Here is a 13,136-nt window from a genome sequence, read left to right as displayed (position 1 = left end):
TTGGATTATGTATTATATTAAGTTGTTATTAGTTGTTGTACAAAGCCATAATTACAACTAAATTCATGCTTTATTAGCTATTAACACAAAACCACAACTTTGACACATAATGTCACAGCTCTGACAAAATTACAAAGAGATTTTAATATTATGAGCAGTTTCCAAATTCAATATAATGTATAGCAAAATATAAGAAAAAATTAAGAATATCTTGGATAGAATAGAACTGGAAATCTAATTTTTGAGTATAAAGCAAAAGAAAATAAATAAACATTAGAGTTAACTTCAATTGAAAGATTGTAGATCGTTTAAACTTAGATTTTATTATATATATATATATTGCTGGAATATGATTATATCATTTTCTATTAAGTGGTAAAAGACTTTTTATCATGTGACTTACTATTTAAAATATGTTTTCCTTTTTATATCGAAAAAAACACTATTTAAGAAATATATTCATTTTAATTATATTATTTACTATATATGTCTAAATAAAGTAATCGTCTTTACATCTTAAACATTGTATAACAATGTCGAACTCTCTTTAATCCCAGTAATATCTCTACATTATATTTGTAACTTAAGTATACATCTTTATACTTTACCAGATGTATCCCATTCAAATCAAAGTTCTTCTGTATTCTATAGTTTTAATAATAAGCTTCCAAACATTTGATTCTTATTTTCAATTGGCCAATTTGGAGGGGTAAAATTTCTCTTACTTTCGAAAATGCTCGTGTAGCTCAGTGGTTAGAGCTTCGTGCTTATAGGGGTTTTCAGATTACCTGAAACAACTGTACAAAGTTGAAGAGTCACATCTTCAGTTTAAGCAACGCGACCGTCGAGGGTTCAAACCCCTCCTCGAGCACTTTCATTTTTTGAAAGTTTCGTGTAGTCACGTGATGAATATTTTTTTCCCGTGTTTTTTTTGAACGATTATATTATTCAGTTTCAAGGCTCAATTTATTATACAACAAACATATCCAGTAATCAATTATATTTACGTCATTTAAGAGATAAGAACTAAAATAACTCTCTTAAAACCACTTATTCTACTGTGTGATTTTCTTAAATTACATTAGCTATGTGTAACTAGATATATTTAAACTGTAAATTTCTATAGTTGAATACCATATTACAAATATACATTAGAGTTGAATGATACTAGTTTATAACTTTCAAAAATAAGCTTGTTATAGTAAAATGTTTCACTTTGCTTTATCGATATTCAAAAAAAGTGAAAAAAACAAGCTAAATATGTATCTCCATGCGAATACCATTGATAATACACACAAGATATCTTCATTAAAATATTTATCAAGAGTCTTCAACTTAAAGTACAGCCAGATAATCAAGTAACAAATCGCAAACACATGATACGAACTACTCATTTACTACATATTTATACTCTTGTTGTTTCTGAACGTTATTACCCTTCATATAACTTCAATGTAGAATATCAGAGTTCATTTGGAATCATTCATAAATAAAAGTACTAAATATAATGGTATAAAATAATTAACATTACTTGAAGTCGCATATAAGTTTTGACAAGAGATCACGTGAACATTTTTCTGTTTCTTAATACGAATTTTTTCGGTTATTAAAAGTAATTTTTGGTTTACTGTGATTACCACATTAGGATACTTTTAAATAGGAGAAATAACGATACGGAAATTATGAAAATAGCATCATCATCATCATCATCATCATCATCATCAACATCAAGTTCTTTTACTTTCCTCTGAATAATCAAACCTAAATATTCAAAGTCAAAACCGTCTCTGGAAAACCAATTTGACCTTTTCGTTGTTTGAGGTTTCAAGTTTTTTTTTATTTTTTTTATTTTTTTTATTTTTTTTATTTTTTTTTATTTTTCTTATATTCTATTCGGAAAACTAATGGACAAATGAAATAATTTGAATCATGAAGAAATCATTTCCAATTCTAATTTTCTTGGTCTCCTGTTTTTACTACGTAACGTTCATCCTAAGCTTGTTCAGTTTTCTCTTTTAATATCATATCTTTTAATTTCGTATCTTTTTATACATTGTTAGCGTTATTCTCCTTATCCTTTCGATTTGTTATACTTACTAGGAAGTTTATGCTATATCGTTATTAATTTCAAACATACCTGTATCAATTCAAGTGAATAACTGTTTATACCTGTTTTCCTTTTGATTGACAGCCATAACATAACAGCAGGATTATTCATCTTTTATTCTAACCTTCTCGTTTTATTTTCCTCATTTCTTTTTTTTTATATTTTTTTTTTAAATTCTAAACCATATTATAATTTAATTTAATTTTTTTTTTCAATTCATTTTACTTTAATCTAATTAAGTCTATTACTGTTCTTTTTTTTTTAAAAAAGAAAGGAAAATTATACATTGTTATATTGAATAAGTTTAATAAAGTCATATTCACGAATACTTCTATTCCAAAGAAGAACTAAAAAAAAATTATATCAAAAAAAAATACAATAACAAACATCATCACAATACAAACTCCTTGATATCTAATCCAATCTAACCAAGTTTTAAACATTCAATAATGCAGACTTTAAAATGTGTAGTAGTAGGAGATGGTGCTGTTGGTAAAACCTGTCTATTAATTTCTTATACCACGAACCAATTCCCTGCTGATTATATACCAACTGTTTTTGATAACTACGCAGTTACTATAAATATAGGTGATCAACCTTATACATTAGGGTTATTTGATACTGCTGGTCAAGAAGATTATGATAGATTAAGACCATTATCTTACCCTTCTACTGATGTGTTTTTGTTATGTTTTTCAGTTATTTCTCCCTCGTCGTTCGCAAATATCAAAGAAAAATGGTATCCAGAGATAAAACATCATTGTCCAGGTGTACCTTATTTAATTGTTGGTACACAAATTGATTTAAGAGATGATAAAATAATCATTGAAAAATTACAAAGACAAAGATTATCACCAATCACAAGAGAAAAGGGTGCCAGCTTAGCTAAAGAACTTCATGCAGTAAAATACGTTGAATGTTCTGCTTTGACTCAAAGAGGTTTGAAAAACGTCTTTGATGAAGCCATTGTTGCTGCTATTGAACCTCCATCAAATAGTAACAGTAGCTCTGGTAATGTTAAAAGAGGTACTGCTAGAGGTAACGCAACTGCTGCAAGAACAGCCTCCAGAACCGGTTCAAAGACCAAGAAACTTTGTACAATTCTATAATTTCTCATTCCAACTCTTAACTCCCCTTCCCCCATTTAATTCAAATTTCATTTCTATTCCCATTAACTTTTCTATCTTTCTCTTTTTTTTCCTTTCCTTTATCTTTTCTTTTTTTTTAATTTTATATTAACGTTCTACTCAATAAATAAATAAATAAACCAAACTTTCTCACCCCAAACCCACTCTCTTCACCACTTTCAAAAGATAGAATCAATAACTACAAATTAAATCATGACATTGGCGTAATACAGTACATTTTTTTTTTTTCTAAATACTGCTCAATACAATACGGATTATACATTTTTCTACATCTACATCTACATCTACATCTATATTATATTATATTATACTATATTATACAAACTTTTCTTATAATATACGATATTTTTATTTGACTACTCTTTTGTCTTTTATTATACAAGATCAATATTAAACAATTACGATCATATATAATGGTTCTATAGTAATAAAGAAAAAAAATATTACTCCTTTATTTTGTCCAAGACACGTATCATATATATATATAATGCCCATTCAAAGAGATACAGGAAAATTCTTTCAACTTTTCAAATGATTTACGCCCATTATTTTTTTCTAATACTTTCTTGAATTGTACCTATTACTCCTATGAAAACGTGTGACAAAACTTTTTCAGCTTCTCCTATTGGAATATATAGAAAACGGATATAACCTAGTTTTTCCGTCGCTTCTACAGCTGTTTCTCTGTATGAAAAAAGGCTTAGTCCATCACGTTGACACATTTTGGAAAAAGATGCCGACAGTTTATCAATCTATATTCTGTCATTATTAAAAGTTTTAATAGATTAACGTTTGTAATATCTTTATATTCATTCAAGATGAATTTGTGATGGATATTTGCCAATCCCACCATTTCTACAGTTCATTCTTTCTCGTATATTGGATAATTCTTCCAAGTGACATATTTGACAATTGTTAGTTACAAAAATTCTCGTTTAAATTACCATTACCGAGTAACAATTGATAAATCCAGATCTCATTAATAATAATAATTTATTTTGATTTTATTTATTGCAATAGCACTCTAAATTACATCATTTTGTTTTAGATTTCAATTTATTGATTCAAATAGTTGTATATTATAACTAATTATCAGCGAATTGCGTGTAAATTTTTTTATTTTTTTTTAATTTTTTTTGTTTGGCTTCTAATTAATACATTCTCGATACACATTTTATGCCACTTTATTTATTTTTATTTTGCTCTTATTGTCATTCCAAATTCTGTTCTTCTACATTTAATACCTAATTCATATCTTATTAAAAAAGGCTATAAAGAAAAAAAAATTATATTCATATCGTTTCATTTTATAGTACTAAACATCAAAAGAAAAACAAAATACAGTTCTCTGACACAATCTACTATTAATGCCAGAAAATAATAATAACAACCCCATTACAATTCAATCATCAACTAATGATACTTCAAGATCTAATGCATCCATGCAAAATAATAATATAACAACTAATGATTCTCGTAATGATCAATATTCGGGAAATAATTCTCCAAATAGTAATAAATGCGAAGACAAATCTGATAATGATTCCATTGAAAAAACTCCATCAGAATCTACATTTATTAGAAGAAAGGAAAAAATTATTGAATTAATTACTGTTGATGGTAAAAAAGTCAGTAAAACTTCTAAAGGGAAAAGAAAATTTCATAATAAATCAAAAAATGGTTGTGCAAATTGTAAAAGAAGAAGAGTCAAATGTGATGAAGGGAAACCTACTTGTCAAAAATGTTTAAATATGAAATTACAATGTGTTTATTTACCAGTTACAGCAAGAAATAAACCCAAAATTTCTCAAGTAGAGACACTACCCAATCCATCAATTATGACATCAAATTCTACGATAAATTCCAATGAGAAAATCAAATCAGAATCAGATATCAAAGTGAAGGATAATAGTTCTCAAAACACAATCTTTCCAAATAAAACTTCCTCTACTCCACAATTGAGCAATACCTTACCATTAAAGCAGGAAAATGCATCATCAAATTTATATTCATATTTACCAAGAAATAATTCCAATAATTATAATTCTAATGGGAACGTTTTAACAAATCATACCTCCAAATCTCCTACTTTACTCCCCCAACCTATTATTTCAAATTCAAGCAATGGGAGTAATAAAAGTAATAATAATTCTAATGGTATTACTACCACTACAAATGTCACAAGCACCGCAACTGCCAATACTCATCAGTTAAATTATAATCAAGATAATTTATTACCTTCCAAGATTAATTTAACAACTAGTATTGGTAGTTATTTTAATAATAATTCAAATTTAACAACACAAAATAATTCTTCCAATAACCCTAAAACTATATCGACTACAATACCGACAACAAGATTAAATAGCAATAGATCTTCTAGTAATACATCAAGAATTACCAAGAATAGTAATGTTGGTTCTCATGAACATATTATTAACCATTTAATGAAAAAACAACAAGAACAACAATCATTTATGAATACAAATAATTTCGGAAATAATAATGGTAATACTAATACTAGTAATAATCTAAATGCATTATTATCCTCTTTTACAAAGGCAAATATTAATCAATCCACAATTGAAAAATTAATAAATTTGGCATCTACTTTTGGTTCAAATCCTCAAATGGCTCAATTTATTGCTAATAATGTCAACAATATAAATCCAAATGCAAGTAATGGAATTTCTCCAATTGCAGGTATGGGCGGTATAGATTATGATTTTAATGAATTATTGGGTATAAATAATGATAAAAATTCCAATGCAAACTCAAATGAAAGTTCTAATACAAATTCAAATGTAAATTCAAATGCAAATTCAAATTCAAATCCCGATGCAAATCCAAATGCCAATTCAAATGCCAATTCGAATCAAACTTTTATAAATCAATCACTATCACAACAATATCAAAATTCTACTGTACCATTATCAGCTCAATCACAATACCAAGCAAATCAACAAATACCACTTCAACAACAACAACGACAACAACAACAATTAAATACCAACACTAATACTACTACAACTACAAATACCAAAAATAATTCATCAAATCAGATTTTGAAACTAATTCAATTATCCAAACAAGGTAATTTAAATTTAATTGATTTGAAATTATTTCATCATTATTGTACTAAAGTTTGGCCTACGATTATTGAAGCTGGCATATCAGGCGCTGAAGTTTGGTCTAAAGATATACCTGAATTAGCTTTTGATTATCCATTTTTAATGCATTCTCTTTTGGCTTTAAGTGCCACGCATTTATCAAGAAGTCAAACCGGGTTAGAAGCATATGTTTCAACTCATCGTATTGATGCATTAAGATTATTAAGAGAAGCTGTATTAGAAATATCTGAGGATAATACCGATGCATTAGTAGCAAGTGCTATAATATTAATTATGGATTCTTTAGCCAATGCATCTAATCCTACCTCCACAGGTACACCATCTGCATGGATCTTCCACGTTAAAGGAGCTGCCACAATTCTAACCGCTGTTTGGCCATTAAGCGAAAAATCTAGATTTTATAATTTAATCTCTATGGATCTAAGTGATTTAGGTGATATCTTTAAAGAACATAAAGATGATAATATAATATCAGAATTGATTTGTTTTGATGATAGCATCTCTGATTTATACCCTGTGGATATAAATTCACCATATTTAATCACATTAGCATATTTGGATAAATTATACCACGAAAAAAATCATGCTGATTTTATTTTAAGAATATTTGCATTCCCTGCTTTGTTAGATAAAACATTTTTAGCATTATTAATGACTGGCGATTTAGGCGCAATGAGAATCATGAGAAGTTATTATAAATTATTAAGAGGTTATACTACTGAAGTGAGGGATAAAGTTTGGTTTTTAGAAGGTGTATCTCATGTTTTACCACAAGATGTTGATGAATATAGAGGCGGTGGTGGTATGCATATGATGTTGGATTTCCTGGGAGGTGGATTACCATCAATGACCACTACCAATTTACAAGAATTTATGTAACATGTTTTAATTTGTAGATTATAATTACGTGATTTCAAAGGAATGCTGATTTGAGTCAGTGCGTGTGTGTGTGTGTGTGTAGTCTTCTTTTTTTTATTTTTTTATCATTATACAAATCAGTTTGCCACCGATTTAGAATGCTAGAATGTTCTAATGATCCGATGAAATATTTATATCTATAGAAGCGTTATGTTATAAGGAAATTAATTAGAAGCAAGAAAATAAGAAATAAAGGAAAAAAGACCAAGAAAAAACATCTATTATTGTTTCTCAACTTTAAAAATGGCAGTATTAAATCCAAATAATTGGCACTGGGTTGATAAGAATTGTATTGATTGGGCTCGTCAATATTTCCAAAATGAATTAACCAAATTAAAAATTGGTGGCCAAGATGAAGAATATTTCTGTGAAATTTCTAAAGTGTCACAAGTAGATGGTGATTGTGAAGTCAACCAACGTAAGGGTAAAGTGATTTCCTTATTCGATTTAAAGATTGTCACTATGATTCGCGGCCATGTTAGTGGTAAATTACCATTTGAAGGCAGTATTACTATTCCCGAAGTGGCATTTGATAGTGAAGTGGAAGACTATCAATTCATGTTAAGTATTTATAAAGAAAATAAAGAATTGAGTGAGGTCAAGCCTTTAATTAGAGAGAAGTTGATTCCTCAATTAAGACAAGCTTTCCAAAGATTTGGTAAAGATTTATTGACAGAACATGGAAATGATATTCAAATTCCGGAACAAGAAGTTCAATCTCAATACACAAAGGGTAATCAACACGAAAGTTTTGCCAATGCCAATGCCAGTGCCAAGAGGGAAAGCAGGGCACGTGATGTGAAATCCGATCACACCACTTGCAGAACTACAAACAGCACCACCACGACTACAAACGTTGGTAATAGAACCACTTTACATGTGGAACCAAGATTCAATGCATCTGGTGATGATCTATTCCTAGCATTAACTGAAAAACCACGTATAATGGCTTGGAGTAGAGGTTCTGCAGATTTTTCCAAATGCTCTAGTGGGGGAATCATTGTTGAAGGTGACCAATTTGGATTATTTGGTGGTAACGTTTTGTGCCAAGTGAAAAAATTGGATTCCACAAAACGTATACTTGAAATGGAATGGAAATTAAGTGATTGGAATTTTGATGGAAGTATGTTATCGGTGGAATTACACGAATCTCCTGAACATCATGAGACTACATTACAAGCCAATTGGAAAGGCGTTCCCGTGGGTCAAGAAGAACGTGTATTGGATAATTTCGAGAATTATTATGTTCGTGCATTAAAGATAACTTTTGGTTTTGGGGCAGTGTTATAGATAGCAAACCTGTAGAACTAAGCATAAGCATAGGCATATGTATAGGCATCAGTATGCAAGCATATAGATTATGTAGGTAAAATGGACGTGCCCTCAGCAACAAACAAGAGACAAAACAGACAAAAGAAAAGATAAAAACAAACAACATTTTGTGGCGTGACACTTGCAATTATCGATTTTGTGACATCGTGCACGTGACACACGACGCTCGTCTAGTCAACACGTGTATATCACGTGCTCAAACTATCCGGATCTCGGGCCAACGGAGCCGGCCAGAAAAAAAGAACTGGAGAATACAATTCAGGCAAATCGGCATTGTCCCGTTCGGGTCACCCCGCGGCGGCCTACCGGTCACGCCGGCCCGGCCGAGACCGCCCCGACACCACACATGCCATGCCAATTGCAGATCCTGACAACAGCATCGATACTATATAAGACTGGACCCATACGCCGCCAGTGGCCCATCTCGCCACGATGACACGTTACCCGCCTTTGCCTGCCAATTTCTCCCCGCCCTAGAAGCGCGCGTACAGACCCACGCCATAATTACATATACTATTCTATCCACCCCCCCATGCTCCACGACTGCCCGCCTGCCCGCCCCCCACGTGTCGAAGGCACGTGCAGTGCACGTGACAGTGCCACAGTTCGCACAGCCACAGCTGCTGCCACAACTGCCAGTGCCACGGCTACAAATAGCACCACAGTTCGCACAGCCACGTGCTCGCCGCCATCTTCATCTTCTCCAAGGCCATTGGAAATCGTGGCCAGGCCGCCCCTAAAACGCGAAAGTCAGCGCCAACGCGAAAACTCGGAGACTCATCTGCCGAAAACGGTGCCAGGTGTCACGAATTTGGGCGACACAAATTCCGGTGTCACTAATGCAAATGCAAATGCCACAAACTCAAAACCTCACAAGATCATTAGTCCTTCCAATCTAATGAATTCCAAGATTAACAAGAAATTCCAAGATTTACCAGATAATCTTACACTTAATGGAACCACTCCAAGTGGTAAATTACGACTCTTTCTTTGTGATTTTTGCAAAAGAGCATTTGCTCGTCAAGAACATCTGACTCGTCATAAACGATCTCATACAAATGAAAAACCATTTCTTTGTAATTTATGTTTTAAAAATTTCACTCGTAGAGATTTATTAATTAGACATGCTCAAAAGATTCATGGAGGTGATATAGGTCAATCATACAAGAGACGTTCCACAACTGCTTCCAAAAATTCTAAATCTACAAAGAGTAAAAATAGAAAAACAACAACTTCAAATTTGAAAGTTGATACGAAGATTCAAATTCGACCTGCCATAACTGCTAGTACGACTGCGAGTGCGACTACAGCTTCAACAAATTCATCATCTCAAAATGATTATCCAAACTGTCTCTCTAATGGCTCTACCATTTCTCAAGAGGCTACTGATTCAGCTCAAAGTTCTTTGGATTTAGAAAATTTTTCTCTTGGCGATCCACTTTTCACAAGAAGAGCTTCGTTTAGTGCTCAAACTGGTGGTAATTACGTGGCTCAATTGAATGAATATTGGAAAAATCCCAATTCCAATATCAATACAAACAAAACCACAACCACAAATGCCAATGCCAATACAATTGTTAATCCACCTGACTTAGATACTACTACTGCAAATAACATCAACGTATCAACTCAATTTAATGAATATTCTAATGAATTTAATAATATCCAATTTTCTACTCCTCAATTATCTCCCATCGATTACGTCAAGGAAAATATTTTGTTGTCATATGAATTATTTTCAGATTTACCTGATAATAAACAAAAATATAACAATACAAATAATAGAACAAATATTAAAACTTTATTTAAAAATAATTACAAGAATAATTTAGAATTAGATCCATTCACTACTAATTGGTTAAATAAAGTGGCTACCACAAACACTACAACGAAACCAAACAATTACACTACCACTACTACTGCTACTGCTACAAATCAAATATCTTCTTCAAGTTCAAGTTTGGATACTTTTTTCGATATAATAAATTCAAATTCAATTTTGTTTAATAATAATGATTTTTCTATATCTCCAGAATCAAATTTACAAAATACAAACAATGACACTACTACCATTACGAACGATAATAACAATAACAATATCGATAACAACAACAACAACAACAACAACAACAACAACAACAATAATAATAACATACAATTACCTCTTGATCTACCAAATTCATTTATTCAAAATTTCTTATCAGATTATGAAAATACAAATATAATGAATTCTTATTCATTTTATGGTGTAGAATCACCAACCTTTAATGATCAAACTATAATTTTAAATTCAAATTCATTCAACAACAATAACTTTACCAATAACAATACCAATAATAACATAACATTTTTCAATAAAAGACTTCATGATATGGCAAATATTGCATTAAATTACTATTCCATGGTTTATTCGACTAATAATCAGCATAATACTACAACCACTACCACTTCTAATGAAAATAACGAACATTTAAAACATTTAGTCTTGCCTGATTTACAAGATTTAAATGACTACTTATTACAATTCAAAACTCATTTCTTATCTCATCATCCTTTCATTAATCCAAGCCTATTAAAAATGGATTTAGATTCTTTTATTAATTATATTCATGAAGATAATGATAATCAAATTTCTTCCTCACCTTCTTCTTTGTCTCAAGATAGTTTGGATGAAGATTTCAAATATTCAAATATTGTCATCTTACCTTTATTCATGTGTGCATTCGGTTCATTGTTTAAAAGAGGTTGTGATAATACTACTGTGGAATTATATGAAATCAGCAGAAGAATATTGCATGTCTATTTAGAGATTAGAAAATTCAAAACTCAAAATAAAGATTCAAGTCAAAATCATAATCATCTTTGGTTAGCACAATCTTTAATTTTAAGTGTCACTTTTTCATTTTTCGCTGAAAAGACAAAATCTAAAAATACTGATATTATGATAAAACAATTATCAGCGGTTTGTTCTGTTATAAAAGTTAATTTTTTATCTTCAATTACTTTTAATAATGAAAATTGTAATATTATTAAAAATTTTAATTCAACTTTCCAATTCTTAATTTTTGAATCTAAAATTAGAAGTTTTCTGTTAATTTACAAGATTTGTAATTTTTTAAAAATTTTTTTCAATATTAAGTTAACAAATGAAAATTCTTTATTATTAGATACTGATATTGAAAATATTTTTATTCCCATAGATGAAAATTTTTGGAATCAATTATCTTTTACAAATAATAATTTCTTAAATAATGAGATTTTAACAAAAAAAATTAAACCAATTAGTTTTAAAAAATTATATCAAAGTTATTTTTTAAATAATAGAGGTTTAACTTCAATCCCACAATCATTAGGAACTTGTCTTTTATTTTATGAATATAATTTGAATGGATTTTCTGTATTTTTAGGTAAAGTAAAAGATTCCAAATTAGAGGAAAATTTACAAAGACAACCATCTTTAACTTTTTTCGATCCTTTAATAGATTATACTTTAGATCCAATTTTAACTTCCACTACTTTAAATCAAGATACAATTATTTTAAGAAATGGATTAATGACAATGAGTTTTTTCCAAAAATTTTTACCAGGTATTACTGAAATTATTAGAAACCATAAACTTTATGAAATTTATTATAATTTTTTAAATCCTAAAAAATTTAATATTATTAAAATGGATTCTTCTTCTTTTTCATTTTTAAATGATTTCTTAGTGGCTGTTAAATATTCAATTAAAAATATTATGGGATTATTTAAAATTGATCAAAATTTAGCTTCAAAAGAATTAATAGAATATAAATTATCAGTTTTAAATGTTCAATATTATTATTTCAATTTCTTAATTATAATTAAATTTCTTTTAGATTTTGAACAAAATCCAAATTTTAAATTATTATTTATATTTATTGAATTGAAAAAATTCGCCAATGATATTTTAATTCCATTTTTATCAAAAACTTATCCAAATGATTTTGATTATTTTAATTCTACAATTAATAGGGATACAAATACTACTACTAATAATACTAATTCAGAAAATCAACCAATTAATTTAAATACCGATAAACTTTGTGAGTTAATTGATAATGTTCTTTTAAATTCATTTAATGACTCTTCCTTTTTAGACATGCACACGGAACAAAGTCATGTAGATATCAGCAATATTTGGAATACTCCAATAACTTCATCAGATTCAATGGGATCTCAATCTCCAAATATTTTAAATATTAATGATTTTTCATCTCAATTATTTGGAAATTCAAATTTAGAAAATAAAATTTCTAAATTTAAAAATGATAATTATTCCATGGGAAATAATTTTAAAAAAAGATATCAATTATCAGGTAAATATATTGTTATTACAAGCACACTTTTGAAAAGAGTCTCCGAACATTTTGTTAATTGTCATCTTTTAAAGAGAATGGAACTTGATTTCCTTCAACTGGGTGAATTTTGGAAAAATGAAAATTAAACTTAAATATAAATGATATATAAATAACGAAC

The 13,136-nt window shown here is 29.4% G+C and overlaps 4 protein-coding genes and 1 non-coding gene across 5 annotated transcripts; all 5 read left to right on the top strand.

The window, feature by feature from the left end:
- The first annotated feature begins 735 nt into the window (after positions 1 to 735).
- TBLA0Htrna13I lies at positions 736 to 871 on the top strand. Its single transcript has 2 exons — positions 736 to 773; positions 835 to 871. It is a non-coding gene; the product is annotated as a tRNA-Ile (tRNA).
- Positions 872 to 2,556: 1,685 nt separating this feature from the next.
- Positions 2,557 to 3,216, top strand: TBLA0H00690 (cell division control 42 family protein; the record flags this gene model as incomplete). Its single annotated transcript, XM_004181831.1, has 1 exon — positions 2,557 to 3,216. The coding sequence occupies one exon, from the start codon at positions 2,557 to 2,559 to the stop codon at positions 3,214 to 3,216; it is 660 nt and encodes a 219-aa protein (XP_004181879.1).
- Positions 3,217 to 4,622: 1,406 nt separating this feature from the next.
- Positions 4,623 to 7,265, top strand: UPC2 (Upc2p; the record flags this gene model as incomplete). Its single annotated transcript, XM_004181830.1, has 1 exon — positions 4,623 to 7,265. One exon carries the CDS (start codon positions 4,623 to 4,625, stop codon positions 7,263 to 7,265), a length of 2,643 nt encoding a protein of 880 aa, XP_004181878.1.
- A 282-nt stretch (positions 7,266 to 7,547) lies between these two features.
- AHA1 (Aha1p) lies at positions 7,548 to 8,594 on the top strand (the record flags this gene model as incomplete). Its single annotated transcript, XM_004181829.1, has 1 exon — positions 7,548 to 8,594. One exon carries the CDS (start codon positions 7,548 to 7,550, stop codon positions 8,592 to 8,594), a length of 1,047 nt encoding a protein of 348 aa, XP_004181877.1.
- A 574-nt stretch (positions 8,595 to 9,168) lies between these two features.
- Positions 9,169 to 13,104, top strand: ADR1 (DNA-binding transcription factor ADR1; the record flags this gene model as incomplete). The annotated part of the gene is made up of 1 exon (XM_004181828.1): positions 9,169 to 13,104. One exon carries the CDS (start codon positions 9,169 to 9,171, stop codon positions 13,102 to 13,104), a length of 3,936 nt encoding a protein of 1,311 aa, XP_004181876.1.
- Positions 13,105 to 13,136: the final 32 nt, after the last annotated feature.

The sequence above is a fragment of the Henningerozyma blattae genome, chromosome 8 (genome assembly GCF_000315915.1).
Source record: "Henningerozyma blattae CBS 6284 chromosome 8, complete genome".
NCBI lineage: Eukaryota > Fungi > Ascomycota > Saccharomycetes > Saccharomycetales > Saccharomycetaceae > Henningerozyma > Henningerozyma blattae.
Note: the sequence above shows the minus strand (reverse complement) of the source record. Positions and strands in the feature narration are given on the sequence as shown.